At 37.5% G+C, this 20,974-nt stretch overlaps 1 protein-coding gene across 5 annotated transcripts in view; it reads left to right on the plus strand.

Moving 5' to 3' along the window:
- TBC1D30 (TBC1 domain family member 30) overlaps nt 1-20,658 on the plus strand; it is a 67,900-nt gene extending 47,242 nt beyond the window's left edge. For 3 of the 5 annotated variants that reach the window (XM_063447065.1, XM_063447066.1, XM_063447068.1), the window contains 11 exons: nt 3,059-3,124; nt 4,346-4,471; nt 6,446-6,631; nt 8,146-8,314; nt 9,955-10,123; nt 10,394-10,499; nt 12,345-12,457; nt 16,041-16,180; nt 16,748-16,954; nt 17,475-17,534; nt 18,548-20,658. In XM_063447065.1, the coding sequence (XP_063303135.1) occupies nt 3,059-3,124; nt 4,346-4,471; nt 6,446-6,631; nt 8,146-8,314; nt 9,955-10,123; nt 10,394-10,499; nt 12,345-12,457; nt 16,041-16,180; nt 16,748-16,954; nt 17,475-17,534; nt 18,548-19,305 (2,100 nt within the window). In that variant the 3' untranslated portion in view covers nt 19,306-20,658. The remainder of the gene's footprint in view (nt 1-3,058; nt 3,125-4,345; nt 4,472-6,445; nt 6,632-8,145; nt 8,315-9,954; nt 10,124-10,393; nt 10,500-12,344; nt 12,458-16,040; nt 16,181-16,747; nt 16,955-17,474; nt 17,535-18,547) is intronic. The other 2 variants (XM_063447067.1, XM_063447069.1) reach the window with 1 other exon arrangement.
- The last annotated feature ends 316 nt before the right edge of the window (nt 20,659-20,974 follow it).

Consider the following 20,974-nt stretch of genomic DNA (forward strand, 5'->3'; position numbering starts at 1 on the left):
AATATAGTACAAACCTTTGTTCTAGATATTTCACAGCTAGCCCTTTAACCCCTTAAGGACCAAACTTCTAGAATAAAAGGGAATCATGACATGTCACACATGTCACGTGTCCTTAAGGGGTTAAGACATTCCCCTATATGTGCCTTTTCTCTTGCGTAATGCAGTAAGCGGTTAAATGCATTATCAGGGTGATAAAATAAATCTATCATCTTAACCCACGACCTTGGTTCGATAATATAGGCCTCGTTTTTAAGGTTTATGATGAGCTTTTCAAATGATTTTATGATTTCTTGGATAAACATTTATTTATTTTTTCCAATATATTAATATAGATTTGCATATAAAAAAAAAAAAAAAAAAAAATAATATATATATATATATATATATATATATATATATATCCATACATTAAAATGTTTTACAAAATATTCAATAATTTTGAAAGTTTATCCAAATTTTTTTAAATAAAGGCCTAATCATTTCTAACCAAAATATCTACATTCATGTTCAAAAATAATATGGAAAGCAAGTCCAGCAAATAGGGGATAGTACATTATAATCATCATACTACCCCAGAGAGAGAGAGAGAGCGTGTGTGTAGATGTTATGTTTGCAGTGCTGTGTACGTGGTTCTCTGCAGCATGTCTTATATTGCCATTAATCCATTACATGAAGGTGATCTGCATTGAACAGAGTAATTACTTTGACCCATTCTTTGTTTTAAGGCCTTAAAAAAAACAACTTGAAAATGGATGAATATGAAAATTGACAGATGACACTATAGATATAAGCAATTTATTATTTAACTCCTAAACACTTCTATTTACAACAATCTTTTGTCATGCCTTGGTAAACAGCAGATGTAGAAAACCGGTTTGTTGGGCAAGTTATGACCATGCATGATTCCTGTATTATTTGAAACGTCCTATATACATATGACACGCAATTGAATAAGAAAGAAATTAAAATGTAATGTTTGTTTTAATAATACTCTATCTTTAGACCGTGATAGAATTGACCAAGTGGGTTGTGCCAATACGAATAATATCAGATGTTATTTAGCTGGTACTTTGAATTTGTGACCAGAATGCAAAACCTATAAATATTAAATAATGATAACTTCTGCAGGATAACATAATTGGACTCTTGTTTTCTTGGTTTGTATTACAAAAAAAAGTGTTATTTTGAATACAAAGTACATTGGGAAAGAATTGACAGTAAATGACATCAGTACAGTAAAGAAAGACGTGTCAAGGGCTTGCTTAATCAGTTAGATTCCAGAATAGTAAGTATTTAAAGTGCAGACTTATTCACTAAACTCGGAGTAGTAGCTGATTTGAAATTTGAATAGCAAAATTTGAGCTAAAAAAGTCAAGTAAGGTCTATAGCTGAGTTGGATCATTTGTCCAAAGCTGGCATTGTTACCTAGTTTTTTGCCATCCGATGTACAATTTGCTAGAATTTTTTATTTTGAGAATATACCCCAGAGTTCTAAAAAACAAACAAACAAAAAAAATAAAAATGGCACAAGTACATGCAATACAGTGGAAAGTAATGGCTGACTCAGTTTGTTTCCATGGTGTTTCCATTTGTTTAGAGCTACAATATTATATAGGTCTCCTCAGTAGTCTCCAATCATTAAACAAAATGAGGGAAGCAAAGTATATAATTGGAGTGAAATGGGGGGAGGAGGGAGGTAATGTGAAAGGTTCAGAAAAGCCTCCGGAAGACTGCAACTTATGAAGCCTAGGACTTAAGTGCGAGGAAAGTAAATGTCTACATATGCCGTAGGAAATGTAAAAAAAAACCTCTATACATTCTCAAACATACACACGCAAGGTTATTCACTATGCTGTTAATTGGTGGACATTCACCTGTGAATTATACATTTTAAATACAGAATAGTCAGTCTGAAAAAAATAATTGGTTTTCTATAGAATAATCCCAACTAAACTGTTTTGGCCATGAATTTAGGTCACTAATAAACTCCTAGAAATCCATGGTTTCCTGAATAACTAACTGAACCTACTGCTCCAACTAGGCTTTATCAGCAGATCTCCGCAGTCTGTGGGCTAGATTGTAGAAATGGTGTATATATTATGGGCAGGATAAAACAAATAATAAACACCTGTTTTCTTTAGACCTAATCAATATGGGTATTAAGAGGTGGGACAGTGTACATTGCAGACTGTTCTAGAATATACTATAGGAGTACACAGAATAAATCTGTATTTGAAAAGACAAATCTGATCATGCACCACTGTTCTTGGCAGGGTAATAATTCTTACAAATAAAAAATAGGAAAAAACTGGTACTAACTCTTGGCAAAATCAGATGCAATATGTATGATCTAATTCTTCTCGGCTTAGTTTAAAAATAGATGAGGGAAAATACACAACAAAAAAAGCTGTTGTACCAGTCACACGTTTAAAACTTAATCTACAGAAATAACAAAAACAGAACTCAAATAACCTTGAAAGCATGAGTCATGGGCAGCAAGTTAATTTAGTTCTACGGCGCCAGTTCAGTATTTAGTTATCGTGAATTAGCGTGTCTTTGCCCACCTTGGTTAGAGCATTCCCCCTGACTAGGGAATTGTAAATTCTAGGCCATAATAGCTAAATTCATATCGGCTTTGTCAGTTCCGGTATTTTGGCCTGAATGAATTGGATCTCCTGTTTAATTCATATGATAAAATATGGTGGAGAGACTCTCGGGCATTCTGATTGCACCAGTTTTTCTACAATCTGAGAAATCTTGTTCTTAGGATTCACTGCTAGAGCTTACCTTGCGGTTCACTGTTCCACCCAACCAATGGAAAACGACAATGATAACCGGGTTATTGCTAAAGTTAGAATTCAAAGTGAATTTCAGATTTAAGGCACAGTAGCCAAAGAGAATGCAAAGCCATCTGAGAGAATTTCTCTAGTTTGGCTATCTTAACCTTATATTTGAAAGTCACAATTTTCACTTGGGTTAATAAACCCTGGAATTTGTGAAATTTTACAAACTATTCTTCACAATTTTAGATATAATTTTTTTTTTTTAATTATTGCAGTGGTATGATGCCCTGAAAGCAGTTGCCAGACTTCCAACTGGAATACCAAAAGAATGGAGACGGAGAGTAAGTCTTTTTGTTTCTTAAATTTTCTGTGCTTACTGTAGTTCTTGACATTCCACCCAGGGGAGTTAGCATTGTTCTCATGGAATCGTGGATAGTTTCATTAGCTATAAAATGGATTTCGCAAACTTTATTTGTTTGGGCTGGTAATTCCACCCAGGAAATGTTTTAGTTAAATGGGCCTAAACCATGATTTCATTGTTAATCAAGCTCAATAGCCCGTGAAGTTAAAGGGACACTCCAGGCACCCAGACCACTTCTGCTCATTGGAGTGGTCTGGGTGCCAGCTCCCACTACTCCTAACCCTGCAAGTGTAATTATTGCAGTTTTTTTATAAACTGCAATAATTACCTTGCAGGGTTAACTCCACCTCTAGTGGCTGTCTACTAGACAGCCACTAGAGGGAACTTCCTGCTTCATAGCACAGGAAACCTGTGCTAGAGCGTCGCTGGACGTCCTCGCGCTGTGTGAGGACCTCCAGCGTCGCTCAAACCCCCATAGGAAAGCATTGAAATTCGTTTTCAATGCTTTCCTATGGGGAGCGCTAATGCGCATGCGCGGCATTGCCGCGCATGTGCATTAGGTCTCCTCGGCCGGTGGGCGGGATCAGTCTCGGCCGACGGAAGCACAGGGAGGAGCGGCGCAGAGGAGGAGGCAGCAACGAGGGACATCGCCGCTGCCTCAGGTAAGTGACTGAAGGGGTTTTCACCCCTTCAGTAACTGGGGATTGGTGGGTGGGAGGGAGAGGGACCCTTCCGTGCCAGGAAAACGGATTGTTTTCCTGGCCCTGGAGTTTCCCTTTAAAGAGAAAAAAAATGGCGTCTCTCAGAGGTTTGCAATTTCATCACAAGTTGAAGGTTACAGGCAGCAAATTGAACTTCTGCTGCGAATAGGTGACAGCTGTGTAATGAACACATTATTTTCCATAGGATAACTGCAGTGTGTCTATTTAAGGTGTTCAGACTGAATTTAAGGCATTGTACATAGGTCTTCCATGAAGGACAGCCATTAATGTGTCAAAAAAAAAAAAAAATCGCAATTTGTAATTTCTCTCATTGTAAAGTGTTCTTTTGCTTGACATAGACCAAGGAAATGGAAATCAAAATATCTTCAGTTCCTTACGAATAAATATTGTGCGCTTTTCTAACGAATACTTCTTACTAAATATGCTTTATGTGACATGAGTATTTGTTCAAAAAATTTTTTTTTTTATCTTATTTCTAGGTATGGCTAAATCTAGCAGACCACTATTTGCACAGCATTTCTATTGACTGGGAGAAAACCCTACGCTTTACTTTTAATGAAAGAAGCAATCCTGACGATGACTCCATGGGTATACAAATCGTTAAGGTAATACTTTTAAGGTTATGCTGTAAATATAAAAAACTGTTAATGACCTCGATGGTGATGTACGTTTGGTGTTTCCTTGGAAACGTAGTGCAGCAGTGACATACAATGTGTATAAAATAATTGTCAGAATCATTTACCATGACAACTCCTGCACCAATCTCTCCAAATGTAGTTCCCCATTCTCTATACTTCTACATTTCCCTTTTCCCATTCTCTCCATATTTACTATTCCTTCTCCCATTTTCTCCATACTTGTATTTTTGATCGATCCTGCTGACCCAGGGTCCCATGAGACAGTAGCCATAGCAACAATTGATCATTTTCATTTGCTTTAGTCTCTAACACACAAAAGCTTTGCTAAATGGTAAATGCCAGCTGTATCTGTGATGTCCATCTCTCCAAGTGATAACAAATCGGATATGAAATCCATCATGTCATATTGTTTTGCATTTGTAAAATATATATAAGCACTGCTGAGTGCCACAAGACAAGTGATTATGGCATTATTTATGTAATAAAGACATCTAGAAATTGTCAGGTCTCCCGTTAGTGAAAAAAGTACCCTTTTCACCAGCATATTAAAGTGATATTTTGGACCTCAACTTAATGTGGTGTTCTTGATTAAGAAAGAACTTTCAGTTTTTTTCCCCACCAGTTGAAGTGCTAGGCAGTCTACATGATGTTTTAAAGTGACATTTTTGCATGGTTAGGGGGTTTTGAGGTTTGTTGAAAAATGTATGGAAAGGCTTTAGACCAGGTGTGTCAAACTCATTTGTTCGGAAATCGGTATGGAGGGACGAATGCACAGAATTTACATACACGCACAAACGAGAAAAAGAGCAGGCACAAAGGGCAACTTCACATAATGTCATAAATCTAATTTATCACTTTCTTACAACATTAAAGAAAGGCGTCTTTGTATAGTGTTGGCGTCTGAATCCAGTTGTGTGTTTGTGTGTGCTGTTACCATTTGAACGCAGGGATGTACTTGTATGTAGTGTGTGTCTGAAGTAATGGTATTTGAATACAGGACTGGTTTTGCGTGCTTGAATTCAGGGGTTTATTTGTGTGTAGTGTTGCCATTTTGAATGCGGTTGTGTGTTTGTATGTAGTGTTGCCAGTTGAACACCGGGATGTGTTTGTGTGTTTTAATGTAGGGGTGTGTTTGAAGGAATTGTTTTGAATTCAGGGCTGTTTGCGTGTTTGTGTGCAGTGTTGATGTTGTAAAAGCAGGGGTGTATTTGTGTGTAGGGTTGCAGTTTGGAAAGTTGGGATGTAAGCACTAACACACACTGACAGAGATATGCACATACACTCCGTTACATACAGGTACATATACAAACGGACATACACAGGTACACTTACATAAAGATTCACACATATAAGTAACTAGTATAGTTTTAGCTATATGTTTTTAGCTTTCCTACCCCTGCCTGTGCCTGCTCTTGCCTCCCCACACTTCTCTCAGGAAGCATGTAGGATTTGACCTGGTCCAGTGGGCAATTAAAGAGTGACCTGGTCCCTGAACTAAGAGCTCTCCAGAATCCTGCAATGACCTGATGGGTCTCTACCACTGCCCTCATGGCTGCACCGCCCTTCCTAAATGGCACACACAAAATGTGTGTGATCAGAGACTCCCACCAGTCCATTTATTTAAACCCAAGACAGAGCAGCCCACTCCCTCCTACTGGTCCCGTGTGCCAGCTGTCAATGCAACATCAACACATAGTCCTCTTAGACCTGGGGAAGAATATAAGAATGACAAACTCTACCAAATAACAAAACATATCTCAGACACAACCGTCAATGCATGGTAATTATTACAAACTGAAAATACTATAGATTATGCCACACGATATTACTGATGCTCTTTAAATTGGTGGAAATCTGATCAAACTGATCTTCTCCAATACACCCTACACAAATCGATGCATGTACTAAAGGGTAACTATAACCGCTTTACTTATTTCACAGGATCTTCACAGGACAGGATGCAGCTCATATTGCGGACAGGAGGCAGAACAGGACCGTGTTGTGCTGAAGAGGGTGCTATTGGCCTATGCAAGATGGAACAAGTCTGTTGGATATTGTCAAGGTTTTAACATACTGGCTGCTCTGATCCTTGAAGTGATGGAAGGGAATGAAGGAGATGCACTGAAAGTGGGTAAAACGAACTTAAAATCTCAAAAATAATTAAAAAAAAAAAAAAAAAAAAAAAAGTATGGAGTCATGTTATTATTTAAAATAGATAAGAAAGTAGTAAATAGTTTTACAATTCTAAGAACATCTGACAAGTGGCCAGCACTGAACCAGGTATTGGAAATGTACTGGTACTCGTTGGCTGCCTTCAAAACCAGCCAGGGTAGACATTGCTTTAGAGGAGAAAAATTATATAAACACGTATAAATGGAATAACTGGGGTAATGGGTAAAATGAATGCAGGCTTTCATTTGCAAGACTTTTTGGCTTATCTGCTGAAATTATTTTTTTAAATTTGGGGGTGTAAAATATGATTATTTTGGACTTTATATTTAAAATTAATTTTGAATTTCCTTTGTGTTTTGACAATATTTTACACACATTTTAGTATCTGCTTTGCACTCTTTTTTTAAAAAAAAATTAACTTATGAATTATTGAGTTTGTGCTGTCTTGAGGTTCCCATGTTGTTAATGGATTAATGAATAATAACTGGGAGCTGAAGGTCACAGTGAATCGTGTGCATTCAATATCTGATTTTATTATGATTTTATTATTCTTCTCAACAAAGCAATGATTCTACAAACTACACATTATTGTATTGCGTATTGTACGATGCATTGGATTTTGAAAGATATGTTCTTTTTTTACAATACAAAAATATTTCACCTTGATAAAGGAGCAACCAAGCACTTGGCCAGTGTGATATATTCCTTTTGAATGTCCGAACGTAGTTATTTTTCTAACTATTACTGGCCACAAATCCTTGATTCTTAGTTGTAAGTTACTAGGAAAAAAAATATTTATTTATCCATTTTTTTTCATTTTCAAGTTTGGGTTTTTAGCAATAAAGAATATTGATTGGCAAGGTAAGCTGTTGCCTAAATAACACAATAAATACAATATACAAAAAGTGCATTTCAGTACAAAGACCAACTTGTCCAATGTGAGCCAAAACATGGGGAAAATGCGAGAAGATTCAAAGGTACCTGTGAGATGGGAGGAGAATTGGGGAGAAAAATAGGAGGAATAAGAGTAATGAAAGGGGGTAGCAAGATGGGGGGAAAAAATGTAAATCTTTTAGGTCAATATGATCAATCTCTGAGGGCAACACTCGGTGTGGACCTCCCATATTTGGTTGTGCCAGATCTGGTAGCTATAGATACAAATATCTTTAAAAGAAAAACAAAAATTACAAATGTTTTATATCTTAAATTGTGTACATAAAATTGTTTCAAAGTCTGTGTGAAATGTGTAATCGCATTAAAACCAGTAGACCTTTTGTGCAAGCAAAATTGCACTGTGTGATTATACTGATGAATAGAATTTTTTTTAGTAAGTTAGATGCGGGGGAATATATTTTTACAGTGTCGTGATGTTGGAATAATCATTCCTCGCAATCTCTGATGCAATGTTTCAACTACTAAGAATAACACGGGTTTCTAAATATAGATTCTTTCTTTGCTTCTTTTCACAGATAATGATTTATCTTATAGACAAAGTTCTTCCTGACAGTTACTTTGTTAATAATCTGCGAGCGTTATCAGTGGATATGGCAGTGTTTCGGGATCTCTTACGAATGAAACTGCCTGAGCTTTCTCAACATCTCGATGTGCTTCAGAGGACTGCTAACAAGGAGAGTGGAGGTAGGTGCTCTGGCTATTCAGTGTCACTCTAAGAATGGGTCAAGCAGTGGATTTTGGTCTATTGGGGCAGGTGGGGCGGCTCCACTCCCTCATTTTTGTTGCAAAAAATAAAGAAAGAAAGAAAATCAACTAACATTGTAAGGACTACTGAAAAGCGTGGTGCACCTCACCATCATTAAATTTTACCAGCCACCACTGGAGATAGGACAATGAAACCTAAGAGACATATCATTCTTTAAATCAAAACTGTGGTTACATTTTTGTTGCTTAAACTGCTAACATGACAAAATACAAGCAGGACCAGATTAACCCCTTAAGGACACATGACATGTGTGACATGTCATGATTCCCTTTTATTCCAGAAGTTTGGTCCTTAAGGGGTTAAAGGGACACTATAGGCACCCAGACTAATTCTCCCCCCACCCCCCTCGTTTTAATGCAACCTCTAAAAACCTTGTTTTGCAGAGTTTAAATGCCTCTAGTGTCTGTCACTCAGACAGCACTAGAGGGACTTCTGCAAAATAGTGGAGTAAAAATTCATTTTTAACCAGATGCTCTCGGGGAAACCACCTGATTGGTGCAGCACAGCATTGTGCTACCCATGCGCACTAGCCTCCCAATACTTTCTTGTGGGAAAGCATTGGATTGGCTGACCTCGATCTCTATGATCTCGGGCAAGGAATAACCTAGATTTTCCCCCAATACATACGTCATCATTATGTACCTTTTTATACTCTGTTTTTAGGTTATGATTTGTGTAATTTAAGTATTGTAGGGTTTCATTATCGAAGGGGCCACTGTTTACACATTTGGATAATGTAATGATTAGTGCAGCACGTATTGGGGAAGAATTTAATAGTTAGGGGTAAAATAGAAGTAGCTGCTGTTTGAGAGTACAAATCTTGTGCAGACTGGAAAATGTGTTTCCAGGTTCTGCCCAAGGTTATGGCCCCAAGATTGCACAGCAGTGATCTGTGCGTTGGTCCCCATTTATTATAACCGAAACCGATTTTCTTATAATTTAGGGTCAATTTTGGGCATACAGTGGTAAAGGATTTCATTACTTTACAAAATGTTCATAGAATTATTCTTCCCACTATGTATAACTGATGGACTGGTATGTAAATCAAATGATAAGGCACATCCATTTTTGTTCATGTCCATCTACAGGCCTGTGTCACTTTGGGAGTCCCAATGTATTGCCAGGGTGGTGAAAGAAAGCAATTTATGGTTACAATTGTTTCAAAGAATACAGAAGTAGGAACTAAGATACAAGTGCTCGTGTCACATTGAAATGGCTATGTAATGGAAATATGTCAAGCAAATATAATTCCCAAGGGACTTGCTATTGACACACAACTTTGTGAGATTTGCAGCAAATATTCTCACGTTTCCAGTGGAACAGTTCCGTATTTGTAAAAGGGATTTGCAATACAATAGATTGCTTACCTCATGGTGACTCAGAGCTTTAACATTTTGAAGGCGTAATTTGTGTGTGTGTGTGTGTGTGTGTGATGAGAGAGTGCAGTATTTAATTTGTTTCTCCTTCTCGTATGTAATCTGGTAATTTATCATATAATTTACAATCAACTTCTGAAATGTCTCCATTTTTGTGTTTTTCTTTTTTTGTATTTTTGCAGGAGGTTATGAGCCCCCTCTTACGAATGTTTTTACAATGCAGTGGTTCTTAACGTTGTTTGCCACCTGTCTACCGAATCACACAGTCCTCAAGATCTGGGACTCTGTGTTTTTTGAGGGATCGGAGATCATCTTAAGAGTGGCATTGGCCATCTGGGAAAAATTGGGAGAGTAAGTATAATAAAATGCCTAATGTTGCATGTTACACAAGGACCGATAAATTCTACAAATGTTTAAATATTTAATCAGAACTTAAGTAGATCAGAGCCCGTAAAAAATGTATGTATAATTACTAGACCATATGTGACAAGGCCAGAATGGAAGTAATAATACATTCATGATTTCCTTCATATAAAGAAATAGTTTCTCGAATCTTAGACAAAATTAAAGCTTTTGGCAAAATATGAGATGGATTAATAAATATTGGATATATTGTTACAGACAAATAGAATGTTGTGAGAATTCAGATGATTTCTACAGTACAATGGGGAGACTGACCCAAGAGATGCTTGAAGATAATCTAATTGACAGCAATGAACTGATGCAGGTAACCTATTCATTTAGAATATACACACAGTTTTTATTTATTTTTTTGTAAATGTCACTGTTAATAACACACACAATACTAAATCCTGACCTTTCAATTCATATCGAACACACACCCCTCAAGGCAGTTGTCTAACTTCATAATCAAAATAAAAGCTAAAATTGTATTTACTTGTTCAGCTGTAATTTTCCTCTTTCATATTATGTGCAGTCATGCCTGTTTTTTATTTGTTTGTTTTTGTTTTGTTTTTGGGGGAGGGAGGAAGGTTTAAGATCATCGCAAATTTGTCCACTCGGCTGTTTAAATATTAGGTCTGTGGCACAGTTATCTTGAGAAAGAAAAGATCACTTTACAATTCCAGACAGGGTAAGAATAGGGTGAAACAAATGGTTTTTGAAACTAGTGATGTAATAGTACAATGGGCATGTACAGGTATATACAGCGTGAAAAAGGGTTCGAATGTCAGATCATTCGTAACACTTGGATAGGTGAAAACAACTTGTAGGAACCCCGAATAGGTATTAACATAATGGACAACGAGTAAAAGTATAAACCTTATATCTTGCGAAAGAATCAATGTATTTGACGCGGTCTAAGCTTGAAAGGACTCACTGCAGTGTATATATAGATTATTTAAATGATGAAAAGTGCATTGAAACAAGCTAGCTGCATCTCTAGAGGTATGAGGATACTCGATCAGGGCATCTGTAATACAAAAACAAACAAACCTGCATACATTTTTAAATTCATGTTATACGTGTGAAACATTACAAATAGATCATAGAGCAGAAACACGAGATACCAGACAACCGCATTACTAAATAATCAATTCTTTAATAACTGCTTTAAAGTAACCCTTAGAAATTATACATGGTAATCAGATGCACTCCATGTTATTCCGAGAGCCTGTGTGTGTGTGTCTTCCTTCCTCTCCCCCTCCCCATCCCCTGCAGTCTTAGTACCCAATAACGTCCTTTATGATGTCTTGGGGACACTGCCCAACATGGATGTTCAGCCATGTTACTTTTAAATGGATATCTTAGTTTACTATGAATGCTTGTCACATAGTCTGCCAGATGGGGGCAGACTGGATATGAATCTGACCTGGCTGATGGAGGGAAGCTTTGGGTAGCAAGTTATACCACGATCTTCCTGGTGCGAGCAGGGATGTAGTAACATTGCTTGCATGAAAATTACAGGATCTTCCATGCCTTATGGACATTGAGTTCAGGAAGTTACTATAGTGTGAGTTGTAATTTAAGAATAATACAATGAATGTACTTCAGCATATCAGGCGTCAGAGTACTTTTTAAGGTTTATACTCTGCCACAGTATCAGGATGGTTTAATGGGGAATCATACCTTCTCAGTATTTGCATTCAGAATTTGTGTTTAAGTATTCTCTATATTTAGCAAATCGTGCTTGTGAAGCCTGAAAAGATAACCTTTAAATGCAGAAATTCACATCTCTGTAAATAGCTAGAACTGGACGTCACCATCTGCCAATCATTGTTATACGTTCTGCTCTTTGCAACAGGCAAAGTGTTCTGTTTTTGTTTTCTCTTATAAAGCAATATATGCCTTGACTGATGATATTGTGAAATAATTTGCTAAATATTTATTATAAATTTAATAGAAAACAGAGCATCACATATTAAAAATACAGGTCACAGGTGATTTTCAATTTCTTATTCAATGGTGGGGTTTCTGGAGAAGAAATGGTTCTCCATTAAAGTCGTAATAAAATTTTAAATTTAAACTTGAGTGAAAATTAAGTTGTCTAATTTCTTTTTGCAAGCCATGTACAGGTCTGATTGCTTTAGATTTTCTTTAAACTTCTTTTCAGACGGTTTATTCTATGGCTCCATTCCCGTTCCCACAGCTGGCTGAACTGAGAGAGAAATACACCTATAACATTACACCGTTTCCAGCACCTGTGAAATCTGCTTCATTTTCTGGGTATGTCTGATGTGAAAGGGAGCTGTGTATCTCCATTCCTTGGCCGTACAGGGTGTGCTTTGTACCACTTTAATTATAGTCATTAATATGAATACATCACAAACCTCATTGTTCCTTTTCTTTTTTTCTACTAAGGGAATTAAAGACCAATACAGGTTGGCCTTTCCCTTTTTGAGCAATTTTACTGTTAGATGCCAATTACTGCGTCATCATGCATACGAGGGAAGCCATTTTTTTTTTTTGCTTGACATGGGAATATGAATAATTAACTGGTTAAAGAAAATTGAACTGATTTACTAAAGCTTTGTGGGACTGATGCTAATATGGTAACTCCTTCGTTGGCAAATCCTTTTTGTTTATATATGTGTGTAGAAATACAAATACACAAACACCACAGATACACACACACACACATTACACTCTTACAAACAGATACACAGATACAAACACACACACACATACCCAAGCTACATACAGATACACATACTAACAGATATATATACACACACACTCAAACACCCACACATTAAAAAAAGAGTTGAGCCACCCAACAGGTTCTTACCTTCTGCTGGCTGTAGCTGGTGGAAGTTGGAGGGCCTGCCATTCTCGCTGCTCCCTCCTCCGCGCAGCTGGCTCTGTCACTTCCAACCAGCTCTCCATGCGGATAGGAAGGGGCCCTGTCGTGCTGTAAAAGCGCTGCATCGCACGACTGGGCCCCTCATTTCACATGTCCATCAGGTGGCTCTAAGGGCATGGGCCACCCAATGGACCCTCACACACAGGTTCCCAACCCGTGCGGTGCTGCTGCCAAGGGTTTGGAAATCCTGTTTTAGATTATGACAGGGGCGGCAAAATGCTGCCCCTGTCAGAGTGCCGGTATCCAATATCTTGTAGTCTTTCAGACAAGGACAAAAACATACCGTTCGATTACATATAATGGGTGTGACGAGGTAGACAAACTGTTTTTTTAGTAGTATTTGTATTAAAGAATCGGATGTATTTTTACTTTAATATAGCTTGCAAAACATGCTGCCAAAATGTGTGTGTGTGTGTGTGTATAAGGCCCACACACATTAAGTATAGTTACAGGCACCTATTGTGCCGTGTAGGATCAATATTCATTATTTACATGGCTAGAACGATTATTTAGAGAAACAGTGAATATACTATAACTAGCAGCATTATAATTAAAGGACTTTTCCTACCCCATAACTACTAAATAACAATGATGTTATTAACCCCTTAAGGACCAAACTTCTGGAATAAAAGGGAATCATGACGTGTCACACACGTCGTGTGTCCTTAAGGGGTTAAGGTGTCAGGAGTGCCCATGTGCGGTTTTACCTTCAAGGGTTAAACTCTTTTTGAATGGTTTAACTCTGAAGTTGTCCCCCGGCACTCACCAGCACTTATTTCCACAGTTCTCCATTGACCGCTGTATAGTAGGAAAGACTTGTCTTGAAGGCTGGTGATGGGTGGAAAGCATCAGCTGATGCTCTCGGCCTATCGATGGCTGCCATTTGCGAGTAACCTGTGGGGACTCGTCTATATAAGATAAGATAAGATTTTTTTTCTGTTTTTCATTTATTTTTATTTGTGTGTGTGTAAAAGCGTACACATTGAATATGTGTGATAAAATGTTTTCTGTCCCTTTCAATATTAGTACTACAGTTCCCTTTGTTTTTTTTTTTTTGTTTTTGTTTTTTTTGTTTTTTTTACAATCTTTATTTGAGTTTTGTTTTTTTCACATAGGAGAGAAATAGAAATGGAAGATTTTAAGACATATGTTATAACTTTGCTCACATGTATTATGCATCGGTGGTCTTACTGTTTGTTCAGTTGTTATCTAAGGATACAGTGAGCGATGAGCTTTACGTAGCTTTGTATCAGTCATGCCATATTTTGTGTGCCTCTGATTAGGTCTTAGGTTATACATTGCGGGCATCATCTGGTAGTTGTATTTGAGCTGTAGGTGAGCAATTGCGTTCAAATTGGTGATCGTTTGGGATGGGGTAGTAGGTGAGAAGGGAGGTGGGTGCAGTTCCCTTTGTTATGCCCCTCTTATGTTGTTAAGTAGAGTTAAAAAAGAAAAAGCCTCAACAAATTTTTGGGTGACGTCCTTAAAATCTGATTAAACTCTATGGGAAGTGCTTTGCTTGACAGTCATTGGATGCCTGGAAGCCTCTATTGTTTACTTATGGAGCTCATTAGGCTGGATAAAATAGCTCTTAGTATAGAGGCTAGCCTGCCTACTGGGCTCTGATTGTTGGTTTATACCAGGGGTGCAGTTATAATGTGAGGTAAGTATCTGCTCCCTCCTTTCCTCCCATCACATCTCCAGCTCCTCCAGATCTCCAACCCTAGCGGCCACTGCTTTGTGAACAGGCACTGTCCTCATCTAAAACTAAATGTGGGTCCACAGTAATGGCGGCAGACATGGCTGTAACATGCAGTGCCTGCTGCCGATCTGCGCTCCCTGGCTCGCTCCCTCCTACATGGTCTGCAAATTGTATTAAGGCATGCACCACTTCTCACATCGGATGCCTGCTTTAACAAACTCAGAGAGGCAGCACAGGCGGGAGCTGGCCAGGCCACGCACAGTCAGATTGGCGGCAGGCACTTTATCTTACAGCCATGTCTGCCGCCATTACTTTGGACACAAACAGAGTGAGGACGGCAGGGCACCAGAATTCCCCCCCCCCCGCAGACTCTATCCCACCCTCTATAATTCAGGCAGGCACCGCACTGACAGAAGTACCTACCTCATGACTACCCCGCCCCGTTATTCGGGCAAACACAGCAGAGACCGTGATGCTTGCCACGTGGCTCACTTTGTCCCACCTGATTTACATGTAGACACCGCATGGACAGTGGTGCATATCTTGTATACCAGTTTCCCCTCTGATACAGTAAAGGCAGACGCCGCAGTGACTGCAGCGCCGGCCACTTAATTCCCCAACTCCATCCTTCACTCTAATGTAAGGCAGACAATCAATGTTTGAAGAGTTGCCTGCCTTACCTTTGTGTGAATCCTTTGGTGAAATCTTGTGGCTGATTTCTGTATTACACTTGAAATTAGACTTGAGTCTCAAAATCACCAACTTATTAAACTCTTTAATAGGAAAATGTCTACATGGGGTTTATTCCCTATACATGGAACCATCCATGTATTTTGGAAGTAATAGAGCCATAAAGTTACTATTCAAGATTAAAACCGTTAAGCGGCTGAGTCAAATCCATGTTTCCAGTCTGCACCCCACCAACTTGAAATGTCACCAGCCACCACTGCGAGTGACAATGGGCTAATGCTGTCAAACTGCCAGCTGCCGCCAAGGCAAACCTTGCAGTACAGAGGGGGGAAAAAGAGGAAGTACTGTTAGGTCTTGAGGGATGGAGGGGTGAAATGTTTTACCCTCTGAAGGTAGGATAATGCCCTGTGACTCCAATCCCTGTAACAACTTAATTGAAATTAAATTGTGACGACTGAGTCACCGGGATGTGTTTCTTTGAAAAAACCTACATAAATGTAATATGTAATTTACATAAAATGACTATTTGTGTAATTTCTGTATTTAATCTACAGACGTCCAAGCAAAATGCGAGACAGTGATGAGGAAAACGACTTGGATGAGGAAGATTTTAATGCCAACGCGTTTGGTTGCCTTGGACCATTCAGTGGGCTTTTGATCCCAGAATTGCAGAGATACCAAAAGCAAATTAAAGGTAACTTTATGAACGAAAATAAATAGACAAATGTTTATTACATGATTTTGAAAAGATAATCAATATTATTTGTGTATCAGATTTTTCAGTATGGAGCTAGCCATCATGAAATTGCATCACATTTAATTTTCAAAAAGCACACAATCTATCATGTGACTACATCAACTAACTATCTTTACTGGAAAAGTGGACGTTACTCTGCAAAATACAGATACTGAACTGCTTTTTAAAGTGTTATAATGCTGTGTGTACAAGAACCGGCTCAAACATTTTTACTATTTGTATATAAACTCAAAAACAGATTTAGAAATGAACACCTGTACTGGGCAGTTTTTTTTTTTTTTGTTTTTTTATAATTATTTATTTTATTTGTGCATATGGTTAACATAATATTTGCCCAATATTAGTTGAATTTCCCAGGAGCTGTAGTGACTTGCAGCTTGCTAGCATGGCCGCCCGGCCCCGCCCCCCCGTACTGGGCAGTTTTAAAGTACTATAGAGTGGTGCATGGACTAACACAAGTTATGCATAATAGTGACATTTTAAAATGCCATTATCATTCTTTAGATCAGAAAGAAAATCAAAGCTTGCAACCCAGTAACATTGCCGAACTGAGTCCAGGAGCCATTGACTCATGTCGAAGTGATTACCATGCAGTGTTCAACAGCATGATGATGGAACGTATGACCACAGATATCCACGCCCTGAAACAACAATATTCTAGAATAAAGAAACGACAACTGCAACAAATAAACCAAGTCTACATCAGAGCAGGTAAATGTGGTAAATGGTTACACCGATGAGTTTATTTTGCACGTCTACATGCAAATCTGGAAATGAAGTTTAACTTACAAAAACTCCTCTTTTAACCTGTGGTCATCCAGAAAATGGATCTCCTTAAACATAGAGTATTGTGATGGAAAATACGTAGTTTACACATATTGTGGTATTATCTGTGATCTGTTCATGTCTTCATAATGTGAAATAACTGAAGCCAATAAACACACTCTTAAGAGTCATTCCATTCAAAGAATCTCCCCTTGTGTAGACACCATCAGATGATGCTGTAGAAACCATTGGCTTCATTATTCTACCAAATCATTATTCATGATCTCTATTTAATCACTCGACAGCAGTTAATCGGGACCACATTGGTTAACATAAAATGTTTTGATTTTTTTTTTTTATTACACCCAAGATTAATTTGGCAAGAAATTGAATTAAATTGGCACAATAAGCACAGATAGTTTCTGTTTTTTTTTATTAAACATATTTGATTTATTTTTCAATTTAGGACTTGAAGAAGAGAGAGACCCTGGGATCCCACGTGATCCCAGGGATCAGCTGAGTAATGGTATTTAAAAAAAATATATATTTACTTTTGTGGGGTGTTGGCTCTCCGTCTGTAAAGTACATGCATAGTCATCATTTTTTTTTCTTGGAACATCTTGGTAATTATAGCTGTAAACCTATTATGTGCATAACAGCGAATTTTATATTATGTATATAATACTGTACAAGTGCTTGCTTAATAGGGAATATTTGAATATACTGGTGTGACTTGGGATCACAATATATGTAATCAGGATGTTGACCATAAGGATTACTATGCATGTATATTAAAATCTATTTTTTTCACCTGTTTCCAAATCTAACTAAACAAAATTAGAGATGATTAATATTTTAAATTTACTACATGCTCACCTTTCTAATATATATTTTAACATGTAGGTCTTTGATTGGTGGATGGTATCTTTTTTTTTTATGTTTTCCAAAGAATGTTGTCTAACCCTTCATCTGTTTCTGTTTGTATATATTTAAAAAAAAGAAAAAAATTTATACCGTATACACTTGTAAGTCTCATTATTGGTAGGGTAGCGTGTAGATTTCTTAACCCTCTAGTATATCAGAGTTACCAATGTTTTGTTAATCTAATTTTAGTGTTTATATGGCTGACAAATTTCCTCAAATGATGTGCTACCCAACAAACAATTCTGTCCTGCTTGAAACACACAGGTTCTTAAACCTAGTTTGTGCATCTATGTATCAAATATAGCTAGGCATCCATTGTCTAGGGATTGAAAAGGCTGTCCATTTCTTAAATGGAATGAATAGCTCACTTGGACACTTCAGCTTCGAGCTATCCTAGTTTTAATGAATTACATAAATGTATAAAAGTGTAAAAATTTATAAAAGGATTACAAAAAAATACATATGAAATGGTGTTTGTCAATTATAGACCTTTTAGCATAGATCCAATTTTAACACACTACAGAAGAAAGCTCTTTTGTGCAAACAATGTGCATTTAAATCCTTGCTTCTCTGGTCTTGAAATCTATCATTTAACTGGAATATGTCTTATTTCAGATAAGGGGACTGTAAGCAGCATTCTGCCTTCCCAGGTAAATAATTCACCTGTGATAAATCATCTGTTACTTGGTAAGAAGCTAAAGCAGGTGAACCGATCTTCTAAAAATGCAGTGGTGCAGTTACCAACTTCTAAATCATCGATACAACTGGGTGAAGATTCCAAATCCAAGGTGAACTCCCCTTGGCGAACCCACATCAGAGTTCATCGCAAAAACATCGCAAGGGCCAAAAGCCAGCTAGGGTATGGGGATACAATTGGACTTATTGAGGAACAAAATGATATTCCTAAAGATCAAATCGATGACTCAAAGGAACCTGAAGAAATTGTGCAGGATCCAGTAGTGGATGGAGAAGAAAGCAACTTGGATAGGACTGTTATGAAGGTAGATGGCCACTCCCCAGAGCCTGTTTATCAAGACGAAAATGCAAATGTGACTGTTGTGCAGAGCAAGTTGGAAGCCTTGGAGCTGAACACAAATGATGAAAGTGATACAAAGTCAGAGATAGGCCAGGCCTTACCGGACACGCCTTCTGATTCTCAAAGCTCTTCTAGCGAAAGTGGAACTTTAACAAAGTCCCCCAAAGGGCAGGTTTTTAGCCCTTTTCCAAGTGTCAAACCACTTATGAAATCAACCACAGCCAGAAATTTGGGTTTGTATGGGCCAAACAATAGAACACCCACTGTACATTTCCCACATATGAGCAAAAGCTTCAATAAGCCTGCCAATGGTACAACGGGGAGCAAGAAACGGTAACTGAATACATTCCATTTCATAGAGACTGTGTTCTTTGGTTCTCCTTTTGCCATCAAACATTTTTCTTTCACTGTTATGGATAAGGGGTTAACACTAAAAGCATTAGCACCCACTGTCAAAACCCAGTCTTGTTTGTTCTGCAGCTACTGTTTTGTTGAACAACCAACCAGAGTTTGCTAAAAAAAAAATTAAAAAAAAGTTTGTGAAATGTTTAATATTGGCAATACCAGTTTGCCGAATACTTTTAGCGATATCCAAGGAGTGGCATAAACAATTGGTTTCGGTTTGTTCATATCGTAGGAATTCTAGAATTATGCTGCAGGCCATTCGCCTTAGATCAGAGCTCTCCTTAACTTTTTTTATGGAGTAAATTTTGGATCTTTTAAATTTTTCCAGTCGAGTGGATCGCATAAACTAACTTATTGTAAAAATCAGTGGGCAGCCCAAAAATACCACTGGAGCCTACGTCCTGCTTGCAGTTATACATCTGAACATATATGCTCCTGGTTGCACAACGTATTAACGCCAAATGTTCTTCTGTGTAGTTGGTTTAGAATATTGTAACACCCCATCGTGGCTATGTTAATTTGTAATTAATATGTAAATTAAAGTTGGATAACCAATACTTATGTAACTTTAAAATAAAGGATTAAAACTAGAAGGGCAGTTTAGAGAGTACAAATAGATGGTGCTTACGCTTTTGGTGTTACCAAAATTCCATTGAAAATAAGAATGGTTGCCCTAATTTTTGTGATTTGCACGTGTGTGTGTGTGACTCAAGTATACTTAAATATGGTATACACTTAACAGAATGGTCGTAAAATACTGCACATCCACAAAAAATGAATTCTATATGTATTCATTGACGACCAATTATATAGTCCAATAGAATGATGTCATTAACTTCCCACATTGCTCACATATATGTTGAATGGTGTATGCAGACATTAAGTTCATATTTGTATCTTTACTCCTTAGCAAACGGCCTTGGAAAATGCAATTGAATTAGTTACATCAATTTCCACATTGACGCTTAAGGAATGACTGCCTAAATTATGCATGCTTTCTTTTTGCATCTTTGTTTAGATTGTCTTGTTGATATGTTATTGGGGGGGAAAAAAATACTTTTCTTTCTAAAAATCTGTGAAGTCTTTGTTCATATGCAACACTCCCCCAATCTAATGAAGGGGTTTTGTGTAGGGTTACCTGTAAAGTAGCATCAAGCTATTTTGTTTTCCAAAATGTTGTCTCTCCATATTTAAAGTGCCAAAAAAGCATGCTTTCTCTAGAGCAGTGGTTCCCAACCTAGTCCTTAAGTACCCCCTAACAGTGCAGGACTGGGGGATTACCCATTTGTGTTTTTCAGAAAAAAAAACAAAAAAAAAACTTAAGACACAACAGGGTAATCCCTAAATTCTGGACTGGTAAGGGGGACTTAAGGACTGGGTTGGGAACCACTGCTCTAGAGGATAACGTGTTAAAGAGGAAACTGTACAAGTGGTAAGATGTCCAGTTGCTTACCTTCTATTTTGCAGTAATTTAGTTGGTATGTTTTGGTAATAAAGTATTTGAGCATCATTTGCTTGTAGTGGTGTGTTTTTTTTGTTTTGATTATCTTAAAACCTAATAAGGAAAACCAAAATTTGTTATATAAAGATAAAAAAAAAAA

This window comes from Pelobates fuscus, chromosome 3 (genome assembly GCF_036172605.1).
Source record: "Pelobates fuscus isolate aPelFus1 chromosome 3, aPelFus1.pri, whole genome shotgun sequence".
Lineage (NCBI taxonomy): Eukaryota > Metazoa > Chordata > Amphibia > Anura > Pelobatidae > Pelobates > Pelobates fuscus.